General features: G+C 33.4%; 1 protein-coding gene across 4 annotated transcripts in view; it reads right to left on the bottom strand.

Annotated features, from left to right (window-relative positions):
* Positions 1 to 2388: 2388 nt before the first annotated feature.
* LOC105348212 (SAC3 domain-containing protein 1) overlaps positions 2389 to 11825 on the bottom strand; it is a 57788-nt gene continuing 48351 nt past the window's right edge. The window contains exons 1-8 of one of the 4 annotated variants that reach the window (XM_034466311.2): positions 10882 to 10971; positions 9076 to 9129; positions 8194 to 8322; positions 7107 to 7268; positions 6158 to 6361; positions 5530 to 5682; positions 5039 to 5231; positions 2397 to 3126 (exon numbers count right to left, since the gene is read on the bottom strand). In XM_034466311.2, the coding sequence (XP_034322202.2) occupies positions 2611 to 3126; positions 5039 to 5231; positions 5530 to 5682; positions 6158 to 6361; positions 7107 to 7268; positions 8194 to 8322; positions 9076 to 9129; positions 10882 to 10883 (1413 nt within the window). In that variant the 5' untranslated portion in view covers positions 10884 to 10971 and the 3' untranslated portion in view covers positions 2397 to 2610. Of the gene's footprint in view, positions 3127 to 5038; positions 5232 to 5529; positions 5683 to 6157; positions 6362 to 7106; positions 7269 to 8193; positions 8323 to 9075; positions 9130 to 10881; positions 11098 to 11825 lie in introns of those variants that run through there. The other 3 variants (XM_034466308.2, XM_066069600.1, XM_066069593.1) reach the window with 3 other exon arrangements.

The raw sequence follows: 11825 nt of genomic DNA, 5'->3' as shown, positions 1-11825 counted from the left end.
TAATGTTACCCGTTGCTAAGTGCGTTGCTAACGCTGAGGGTAATAGAAAATATTATTAACTGCGTCTTAACCAATCAGATTTCAGTATTTAACATGAAAGTATAACAATAACAAATGCACCTGGCCCATAACTTGAAAGTTGGAGGAGCGTTGTTTTCATCTTAGTCTCTCTTTTACGAAAGGAAAATTAGTATATACCGGTTTTGGAAAAAAGAAGTCGAAAGCGATGTTTTATTGTTAAAACTAGTAGTTATTGTTCAAAAACAGCAACTAGTATCATGTAAATCTTATACTGAAAAATAGGAGATACACGTATAAATTATTTAAATGTTTACATCGACCACGTATAAATTATTTAAATGTTTACATCGACCAAGTATGCTTCCCTCTATTTCTTACAGAAACTTTAGTTAATTCATAGCTCTTCAGAAATTAACAGGATTGATATGTACACGCCCCCTTTAATGATTGGTCGAGACCTACAGCGACTTAAACTAACAAGAAATTGACAGGACTAAAATTGACACGCCCCGTTCATCGATTGGTCGAAGCCTAGAGCGACCTGAGAAACATCACGGACTGCACGAAATAATCAGGACGATGTCAGATTAAAGTTCCCATAAAAGAAGATATGGTTGTAAATTTATTCTAACATACTGATTTACATGTACATTTACAGTGATTTTGTTAATTCAACGACAATTTTTTTTTTTTTTTTTTTTTTACAATATTCAAATGTATTTGTAGTAACAAATATATAATAATTAATATATTAGTGACAATAATAATAATAATAATAATAGTAATAATAATACATGTAATAAGAGCAATAGTAGTAGTAATAACAGCTATTATATCTGACTAAGTACCATATATACATATATATATATAGATAAACATACAATTCAACGACAATTGATTTGTCCAAAGAAAGATGTAAATATAGACAATAAAATGCTTTCTTTAATGAATTGATGAATTAGTACATAACCCGTGTTAGCTTCATCTACTGCTGCTTCTGGACGCTGTCTTAAAGGATCTTATTCTTTAATCGTTTGAAAATCAAAATTGAAATATCACACTAGTTTTGTGTAATTCAAACAAGAAATTCTTGAAAACGAGAGAGAGAGAGAGAGAGAGAGAGAGAGAGAGAGAGAGAGAGAGAGAGAGAGAGAGAGAGAGAGAGAGAGCGTCAAGTAAAAACTACTCCATGTGGTTATTAATTAAAAGTACATAAACATAAAACGGTGCAATCTTGCGCTGGACAAGAGTCAACGTTAGTATTCACAGCCCAGAATCAATAGCAGTAAGCTTCAATCACTTGACAGGAACTTTACTGAAAGAAAATTAACCATATATGGGAATGTTGAACTTAACAAAGTGATTCATGCATAAAGACAATTGTGAATTGCGAATTAGCGTAAAATCGAGTACTTTAGAAGTTTTCATTACCGGAAGCAAAGACAGGAGAGAGAGAGAGAGAGAGAGAGAGACAGAGAGACAGACAGACAGACAGACAGGACAAATGCATGTCATAAGTATACAGTAAATATATACATAAAAAATCATTTCCATAAGTTAAAAATAATAACGTATGCGCATAATACATGTACAATTTATCATACATGTACATTTTATGTACTTTTCTTCGAGAGACTCTCGCAAGAGTCTGGGATAAGGGAGACTAATCCAATCTGTGTTTGTAAAGGAAATAACTAACAAATAAATAACAACCCCCTCCTCCTCCTGATTTCAATACAATGGCGTCGGGACAAATAAGACAACATACTAATTCTTATTCCCCCCCCCCCCCCCCCCCACCATACAGGATGGTTTTGTGTGACAGGAAAGATAACTCTGAAGTTAGAATGAAATGTATGTACATCTTAATTTTTTTACTTGCTACTTAACACACAAATACAAATATTAACCTCATAGATGATAGGGAGGGTGCACAGGGACCAAACCCGTTTTAACATTGATTTCAATGTAACCGTAATTAATGCTAAAACGGGCTTGGTATATGGTTACATTGAAATTAATGTTTAAACGGGCTTGGTCACTGTAAGAGGGTGATAAAGAATGAAGTTTCTTAACACTCCCTTCACAAAATCTGTTTTCATCACTGACTCATGTTTTAAACTAATTGGAATATCTTAAATCATTTTCTAAATATAGTGGTTTTAAAAGTAAAAATAAAAATGACTTAGTATTAAACAAAAGAAAACTTATTTCGGTAGATTGAAAATTTTAAAAAATTAAATAAATAAATTTTAATCATGCAAAATAATTTACAAACCACTTTTAGCTATGCATCATTCGTATTTAATATTCATTTTATTCACAATTTTAAAACAAAGTAAATGATATTAGAAATTTATTTTATTCACAATTTTAAAACAAAGTAAATAATATTAGAATGCAATAGCAATCAATTATATAAAAAATGAAATGCATTTAAAAATTATACAATTGAATTTCTCTTAAAATTCGACTAACAAAAATTTATGTACGTATTTCTAAAAAGTGTGTACAGATAAAAAAAAACCCAGAAATCTTGTTGTAATAAAAAATTAAAATAAAATAATACACATCTAAAATCAATTTTAGTTAAGTTGTTGAGATTTTCATATCTTCAGTAGTGAAGAGTTCCTCTTCCCATGATTCACCAGTCAACCTTTCAGCGTTCCTTAAAACAGACTGTTTAATTTCCTTCTTCACAAAAGTCGCATTCGTCTCACTTCTTACATTTTCATTTTCCATGTTATTTTCACACATGTTGGTCTTATTTTCACTTTCATATCCTAATAAGTTGACACCAGAAACCTGACCTTGACATATCCTTTCACTTTGACCTTTTGCCATTGAATGTTTCTCTTCTTGACCTGTTCTCCCCCTCCCCCTTCCTCTCCCCCTCCCCCTTCCTCGTCCACTATGAGGCTTACTTTGGTTGTACTCTGTAAAAACCCCACACGGTGGGACTGTCGTCATAGGAGGTTCACATGAGTTATCTGTCCTTTGTTTTAAAACACTGAGCTCCATTGGATTGTCTTTGTGGAGGAGGAGTTTACACAGAGGTCTCTGACACAACAGGGAATCTATTCCTGAGATGCGGACTGATTGAATCTGTTTTAAAAATAAAACATGTTTTTAATTATTTAATATAATTAAGTAGATACATGTACATGTAAAAGTATAGGGCAACTTTGCAAAATGCTTCCAGCATGTTTCTGTGTTTGATGAAGACAAATACAATGGAAACTGATTACCCGCTGCAGCTTATGATAACATAATTGGTTAATGATTAAATTAAAAATTACATGCATACCTCTCAATTTCAGCAAAATATTTCCCTTGAATGGAAATAAAGAGTTAGTTAACAGTGCTATACCTTCCATGGTTTAATGTGCATGTAAGATACGGATTTGATTGAACAGAATAATCTTATGATATACAGAGAAACCATTACTTTTGTGGAATTTTATATTTGTGGTTTAAGTGAAAATGTTTGATATGTGCAGGGTTGTCTCTAAGACCCGGGAGGCGGGAAATTTCCCCGCTTATAATGACGTAATTACCCAGCTATTATTGCTCTGCTCCCGCGACCCCAATGGGAAGGACCCCAAGACCCCCCACCCCTTCTACTTTTTCTTTTCTGCCTTCTACTTCCATATTTAGAGACAACCCTGTATATGACGCAATGAGGTATTAATTATTTAGTTAAGTAGACCGTTAATGTTATTGCATATTTTAGAAATGATCATATAACCAGCATATAGTTTTACGTCTTCCATTGTTCAATGTAACAGATAAACTTATACGGTCAGATACGAATAAAAAAAAATCAAAGAAAATTCATTCCTCTGAAGTAACTGCAGGATGTACATGTTTATGACATTGTGTAATAAACAGAAATGTAAAGAAATTATCTGATCAAACAGCTTTTGTTTTAACTTTCTGTTAACCTTGAAAAACATGTACATGTAACATTTAGCTTATTCTTCATATAAATATGTACTTGTAAATAATCGTTTATACTTTATAAACTGAAAAAAAAAGAACTCTTAACTGAACATAAATTTGGTCACACACTGTGGATTAAATTTTAATACAATGTACCTTGTAACTGGTTTTTTTTTCTGCAGGTGCAAATGTTTGCATTTTGATTCAATACAGGTATAAAAGGAAACATTTAATTTTTGCCTCTGTTATGCTATATAATCATTCATTTGATAACTGAAATAAAGAAAATAATAAATACATTATTTTGCAATTTAAGTTCATGCCATTAAAATAATTAGGCAATTAAGACATGCTATGGCAATTCAAAGCAAAAATACCATTCCTAAAAAAATATAGCTTCATGGTACATGTGTATTTTATTTTACATCAAAGAGCAAATACATGTATTGAACTCTTACTTCCTTGTGAGAACAGAGAATTCAGTATGCAAAATGAACGCGGTTCATGGAAAAAGGGGCATAACTCTCATAAGTTAATTCTTTCAGTGCATCATATTATTGAATCTGCTAGTTTTATATGTGTATTAAACAGGGTACAGGTTATCTGGTAGATCTTAAATGATGATTATTGAAAAAATAAATACTAAGTGTATCGATTGCGATTTCCCTTGGAAGGAACCTGTATGGTCCAATTTATTGGCCATTACAATATCAAACAATTTTCCATACAAACCAATGTTCTTATAATGTTACAAACAGTTGCCTATTTACACCACTGGTCTCCTTTCAAAGTTAGAAATATTCAAAGTAAATAAAAATAATTTCTTTGTGGGCATACAAAATGAAATATTTAATCGTACGATGGCTTGAAATTATATAAATATAAGTAATAAGGAATCATTCTTTGAATATTATGAGGTGATAATTTCGATCAAATTGATCAAATTGATCATAAAGCCCTAAGGGCTTTATTGGATTTGATCATGCCCCGACCAAAATTATCACCTCATAATACTCAAAGAATGATTCCTTATTCCTCAAATCAAAAACAAAATCATATACTAGTATACATTTACCTTTTTCTCTGGTTCTCTGAATGAAGTTTTGAGGAAGACAACCCATTCCTGGTCCTGGATTTGAAGTCCACAGAACTGACAGATGGACACACACGCGTCCGAATCGTCAAACCAGAGCTGGTCAGCCAAGTGATGTAGGGGGTACTTCAGGGCTTTAGAACTATACCCATGGGCCATGATTCTCAGGGCATTCCTACCACAAGAAAAAAAAAGAAAAAGCCTTAATACAATTAAATTTCATTCAATACAGGTTAAATTGGCAGAGAAAATTCAAGGACAGTATGGCACAACTGCAACTGTGTGATATAAGCTCAAAAACAATATCAAAATGCAGTTTAATGATTAATAAACATGTTCTACATTTTTTCATATAAATACAGTGGTATTTCATTGTTTACATGCTTATATCAGTTTAATGTAATAATACATGCACTTCTCCATCAAGGATGTAGGTCGATCGATTTGTAGGCGTTTACTTAGTACGCACTTACATTTGTAACTGGGACAGATTTCTGTGAAAGGCACATAACAGAAGAGGGTGCTGTGTAAAACACTCTGACTTCAACCCTCTCAGGACTCTGATGTAATTTCTTAAGTAGTAGTCTAAACATATGCTGAAGGTCTGCTTCAGAACTTTGTCTTTCCTAAACATTTAAAAAGAAAATGTTATATATAAGCTTTTTTTCACATCTACCTGTAAAAAAGTATATCCATCGCAATGATCTTATTTCCACATGTTTAGCATGATCCTGTAAGTACTTTTAAAACCCACTGTAAAAATGTCTATGTTTTATATTTCAACACTGGACTTAGATTATGATCTGAAAACATTTCCTCTTCACTCCCTTTTTTTCACACAAGTTATAGTCCTTGCTCTCATAGTTAATAGGAAAATAAAATTATAAAGATGCTTCCATGAGAGAGAGAGAGAGAGAGAGAGAGAGAGAGAGAGAGAGAGAGGTGTGGATGGATGGACAGACAGATGGACAGACAGACAAATACACATAGTGTAAGACAGAGGATGTGAAGATGAAACAAAGAGAAGAATTGTGAAAGAGCACAAAAGACAAGACAAAAAATATAAATGCAGCAATTGTTTTAATTACCTAGAGACATTACCTTACACCACTTGGTAGTTCATAGTAATGCTGTAATGCCTCAGTTTGACCCAGATTGAATAACAGATAGAGGCCCTCAAACTCGACCCTGTTTTCAGAACAACTATCGCAGGCTGAATAAAGGGACAGTAACTGCTTGAGACATTCCTGTGTGTGCTGGGCATTGATTTTAGGATCATATCTGTCGATCTGCTCCTCACATAACCTGAAAGTCAAAAATCAAAACAGTTGAGGTGAACTACATGTACTTTCAGTTACCTAATATATCTCTTTTTTTGGGGGGGGGGGAATAAATGGTCGAATCAGCTTACATGTGATGTTAACTTAAATTTACAGCTTTTCTGAACTACAAAATTTATCTAATCTAATCAAGTTGTATATAACTCCATTCCAAAAAATAATTCTATAATTTATAATTATGTGTGATGGTCAGACCGGTTTGAATACCGGTGCCAGAAAGCTCAATTGGTAGAGCACCTGACTAGAGATTCAGGGGGGACCGGGTTCGAATCCTGGTCTGGTCCGTCATTATTTCTCCCATCCCGTTACATTTGGTGCTGTGACCAACCCCTGGAACTGACAGGTTTACTCCTGCCTGGGGAAGAGCCTGGGGTGATCTTTCAGGGCAAAGATCATTTATGGGAGAAGGAATGTGATGGTCAGACCGGTTCGAATTCTGGCGCCAGATAGCTCAATTAGTAGAGCACCTGACTAGAGATTCAGGGGGACCCGGGTTCGGATCCCAGTCTGGTCCGATCCGTCATTATTTCTCACATCTTATCACATATGATTACCTGTACTTGTGACACCAGCATACATGTAAAACAAGGCAGCATGTTCTATTAGAACTTAATAATTCAAATTCTTCCTCCTTGTTAACACTAAGATGAAATTAAATACAACTTATCAAATTTAGAAGTTTCAAATCTCTAGAGCCATGATTATATTACCTGTATTCAGCATAGATGTAAAACCTCACAGCGTATTCTAGCAGAGTTATCGCCTCTGGTCCGTCCAGTTGCTGTATCGTCATGTCTTGCCTGACCGCCCTCAGTCTATCGAAGATGAAGTCGTAAACCTCGGCCCAGGGACGGTCATTATTCTGGGCTACCCTGTGGACAGCGAAGATAAAGTACATATTGTTTCATAAAGCACTGGTAGAAACCATATCAGTTTGATCAAGGAGGAGCAAAGTTACTGACTGATTAAAATTGTACTGAATTGGATTTAAATTTAATACTTGATTATAACCTACTTTTCCATTGGCTGATCTAAAATTTTGCAACAATGAAATGTTTTCCTTTTTATAAATCTAATGGTGACAAAAATTAGCATCACTGTAAACAAAGAAATCTTTTAATATTAAAAAATGAAAAGCATCACTTCATCTAATATCTGGGGCTTAGTACTGATAAAGCAAGGGATTAAAAAGCTAACAGGAACCAAGTTTTTCTTTGAAAACATATTATTTAAGAAACATAGATAATCACATATTACAGAGGTCACCACCTATATTATGCCACCATCATTATACATAATTATTATATGAAATCTTGATTACCGTCTATTCCTTATTTTATGCCAGACCTTTTTTCTGCAATTCTGCTATTTAGTTTGGTACACAATATTAATATCAAGTTTCGTTTCGTGGAATCTACAGTACCGATAATTCAAATCACATCCCAAAATCATCTTCGCTAGCCAAGGGTTTACGATTCGCTTCTCTCCTCTACAAGTTGTAGAGGAGAGAAGCGGATCACAAACCCTTGGCTAGCGAAGATGTAGAGGAGAGAAGCGGATCGTAAACCCTTGGCTAGCGAAGATGCCAAAAATTAGTTCACTACCTTCATAGCAAATTTTCTATTCTGCACAAAGTATACATTACTATACTACTTTAATAAAGACAAAGACATTTTAGAATCTGCAAGGGTATAGCTTTTCATGATTTTTATACAAACTATTAATATTTTATTTCACTACAAATAAGGATTTTACAGTTAAATGTACCTAAATTTAAATCATGAGAATTGTTCTCACCTTCCCAGCAAGTACTCTACAGTTGTGTGTAACACTGGGCCAGGTCGAAGGTCTTGTGTTGGAATTTCATGTCTCCCTGCGGCAGACCGACTGTAGGACTTGACCATAAAAGCAGGATCAAGTTCTGACCTTTTAAGGATAATAAAAAAAATTAATTTACTTGTCAATTCAAATTGGTCTCAAACTATGCTTGAATGTCACAGGGTTGTCTCTAAGACCCGGGAGGCGGGTAATTCCCCCGCCTATAATGCCTTAATTACCCGGCTATTATTGCATTTCAAACACAATGTAGCTATAAGCAAGACCCCCAGACCCCCCTGCTACTTTTTCACTTCCTCCTTCTACTTCAATTTTTAGAGACAACCCTCAAAATCCACGATGTGAAAAATAGTATTAAGCTCTTTGACAAAAATGAAATGATTCAAAAACATAAAGCTACCCACCCACATAAATCCAGCCACATGTATATATATTTTTGTTTGTTTTTATGCAGGAGTTCAATAAAATAAAAATATACACATTTTAGGAATTACTCTTACAATCATTTTGTCTCTTTTTTCAAAAAAATGAATTATAAACCAGACAGCTAGTTGATATTTAACATACTTTTTTTGGTTTATCTAGGCTAAATTACTGTGGAGTCATTAAAATTCAAGGGGCGAAGTTTTGTGGATAGTGGGTTTTTTGTTTATTCGTGGGAATGTTTTTTCATGGATGCCTCATTTTTCAGTTTCAGAAAAAAAGATAACTCTTTTTAATTTGTTTTCATGGAAGATATAAATCTGTTGGGGAAGGTAAGGGGGGCTACCCAGGAAAATTGAGCTACCATGAAATTCCACAGCATCCGTTTGAAGAAATTTCTACAGTTAATGACGTACTAACCTTTCAGATCTGTAGACTTTTTCCAGTGGGTGAATGAGATTTTCTCTAATCCTCCTGCAATTCAAGTTTATCAAAATTGAAATAAAAGCAAACAGTATCATTTTTATCTTAATTTTATAGTCACAGAATTGTTTCACCTTTCATTATTTCATTTTTATCATATTTGTATAACACTGAAATCCTATCTGCCCTATTTATTTTTTTTTTTGGTGGTTAATATTCACTGCATATATATTTTTTTTAAATTCCCTCGTTCTATTTCCGAATCAGCACTAATAAAATTATGAATTGTCTTAGTTTTCTCTAATTATCAACTTTGTAGTGTTATTTCTGCTTCAAAGCACTAACATTTTTTTTTTACAACACATCTTTTGAATACAAATACATGTTAGTATCAGGGATGGGGTAATCGTAATCAGTAATCGTAATCAGCTGTAATCGATTACAGGTTGCTGAGTAATCATGAGTAATCAGTAATCATCCATTTTTCTGATTACAAGTAATTGTAATTTAATCGATTACTCTGTGAAAAAGTCCTGTAATCATGATTGGTTTTTGATTACTTTTATGATTACAATGACAAAATTCAGTAGGTTGAAGTCATTATTCATTGGTGCTTCTGAAACTTTTGAAGATGCCACATTGATGGTGCAGCAGGAAAATAATGTTTCTGTGAGTCTAGCTATTCCTGTGACACTGGATATTGAGCACATGCTTGCCGAACTATCAACAACCTATAACAACACGATGGTATCAACGTTGATGTCTTCAATGTCAAAAAGACTCACAATTTACAAAGATGATCATGTTTACCAACTATCAACAGTTTTAGATCCAAGATTTAAAACTAGGTGGTCAAAATCTCCTGCTACATGTAATATAGAAGAAAAACTACTAATGTATGCTAGGAGGCAAGACTTGACCTGTGAAAATTCCAGTGACGATGGATCTCCTCCAAGGAAAATTAGTTTACATTGATACCAGAATAAAGAGTCCTGTCAAAAAATGCAGTTTTTTTAAAAAAATGAAACATTTATACTATGAAAAAACTGAAAAACAAATAATGTAATCTAAAGTAATCACAAGTAATCATGATTACAATGAGGAAAAGTAATCTAATGTAATTGATTACTTTTAAAAATTGCTGTAATTAGCCTGTAATTGATTACTTTTAAAACCCAAAGTAATTGTAATTTAATCAATTGCTTTTGAAAGTAATCGACCCCATCCCTGGTTAGTATATACATGTACATGTAAGTCTGTGTACTTATATTTACATCTACTGAGTATGATTCCCTCTATTCTTTACGGAAACTAATGGTCAATTCATAGCTCTATAGAAAAAGACAGGACTGAAATCTACACACCCCATTTATCGATTGGTCGAAATCTACAGCGACCAAAGAAAAATCACAGACTGCATGAAATAGTCATGATGATGTCAGACTCAAATTCACATAGGAGACGATTTCACTGTTTCTTTTAGCTAACGTAGTATATACTGATGTACATTAACAGTAATTAAGTGAATTTTACTTACTTTTTACAATCTATTTATTTATTTGTTAAAAGAAAGATGTAAATGTAAAACAATAAAATGCTTTCTTAGATGATCCATGCGCGAAGAGACATTATGTCTGTGATGCGGGTTATGAAGGTAGAATCATTGCAGAGAAAAATTACATAACCTTCCTTAGAGTATTATGTATTTCTTCTGCATTACCGCCACCTTCATATACTCTGCAGGAATCACCAAATAAAGCATTTTATTGTTTAAAAATTGGACACATGGCGAAGAGGACATACATTTACATCACTGGCTCATTTCACGCTATTTAACCCCTAGCTGCACTCGCTCACACGGTTGCACCATGAATATGCTATTTACATTTCTTTTTCCTTTGCAGGACACATCTGAATACATTTTCCTGTTGAATTTGGGGCCAGTCTTTCCATCACACAAAATGTGTTCAATGTTGATATAGATGTTTATGTTTACATAACATTTACCCAAGTCTTGAAGCGTTTTAAAGATTGTGACAATTCAATGTAGTTTCGGAGTTTTTTGGGATTAGTTTCCGAAATGGGGAGACGCGGAAAAACGGATGCGGAACGAGACGCAAAAGTTAACAAAATCAATTTAATTTAATGAATCTCTTTAGGCTGATTGGTAGTTCTATATAATTCAAGAATATGATACAATCTTTAATTTGTAACAAAATTCCTCATTCTATCTATTAACAATTGCTGACGACTAAGCAGAGAAACAAATATATTTTTTTTTTAATCAAAATCAATCAATATTGTAGACCATTTCTCATTTTCTAGATAATGATTGAACGACAATCTTAACTAAAGGTTAAGAATTGTTATTTGCTGGTGTGGAACGAGATTTTAATTTTTTTTTTTACTCTACCCCCTCCCCCCCCCCCCCCCCCCCCACCCCCCTTGTGTGAAAAAAACCGAAATCGAAAAACTTTATTGGTAACAGTTCGATTATCTTTAATTTTATTTTCTAAATTTCAAAGTCATTTTAAAATATCTGATTATAAATGTTAATATGAGTATTTTGAATAACCTTTAAAAGTTTGAAATCGCCACTGTGGATTATTTTTAAAAGTGCATATGCTAAGAGTGAAATATATGATTGCAGACATTTCGTCTCCCTAAGACTGTTATGGTTTCATTTCAAACAGAGGTAATATATTAGCCTGAATATTTTTTTAAAATGTTGAAGTCGTTTCCTATTG

Source organism: Magallana gigas, chromosome 1 (assembly GCF_963853765.1).
Source record: "Magallana gigas chromosome 1, xbMagGiga1.1, whole genome shotgun sequence".
Lineage (NCBI taxonomy): Eukaryota > Metazoa > Mollusca > Bivalvia > Ostreida > Ostreidae > Magallana > Magallana gigas.
This window is presented reverse-complemented; position numbering and strand designations above follow the sequence as displayed.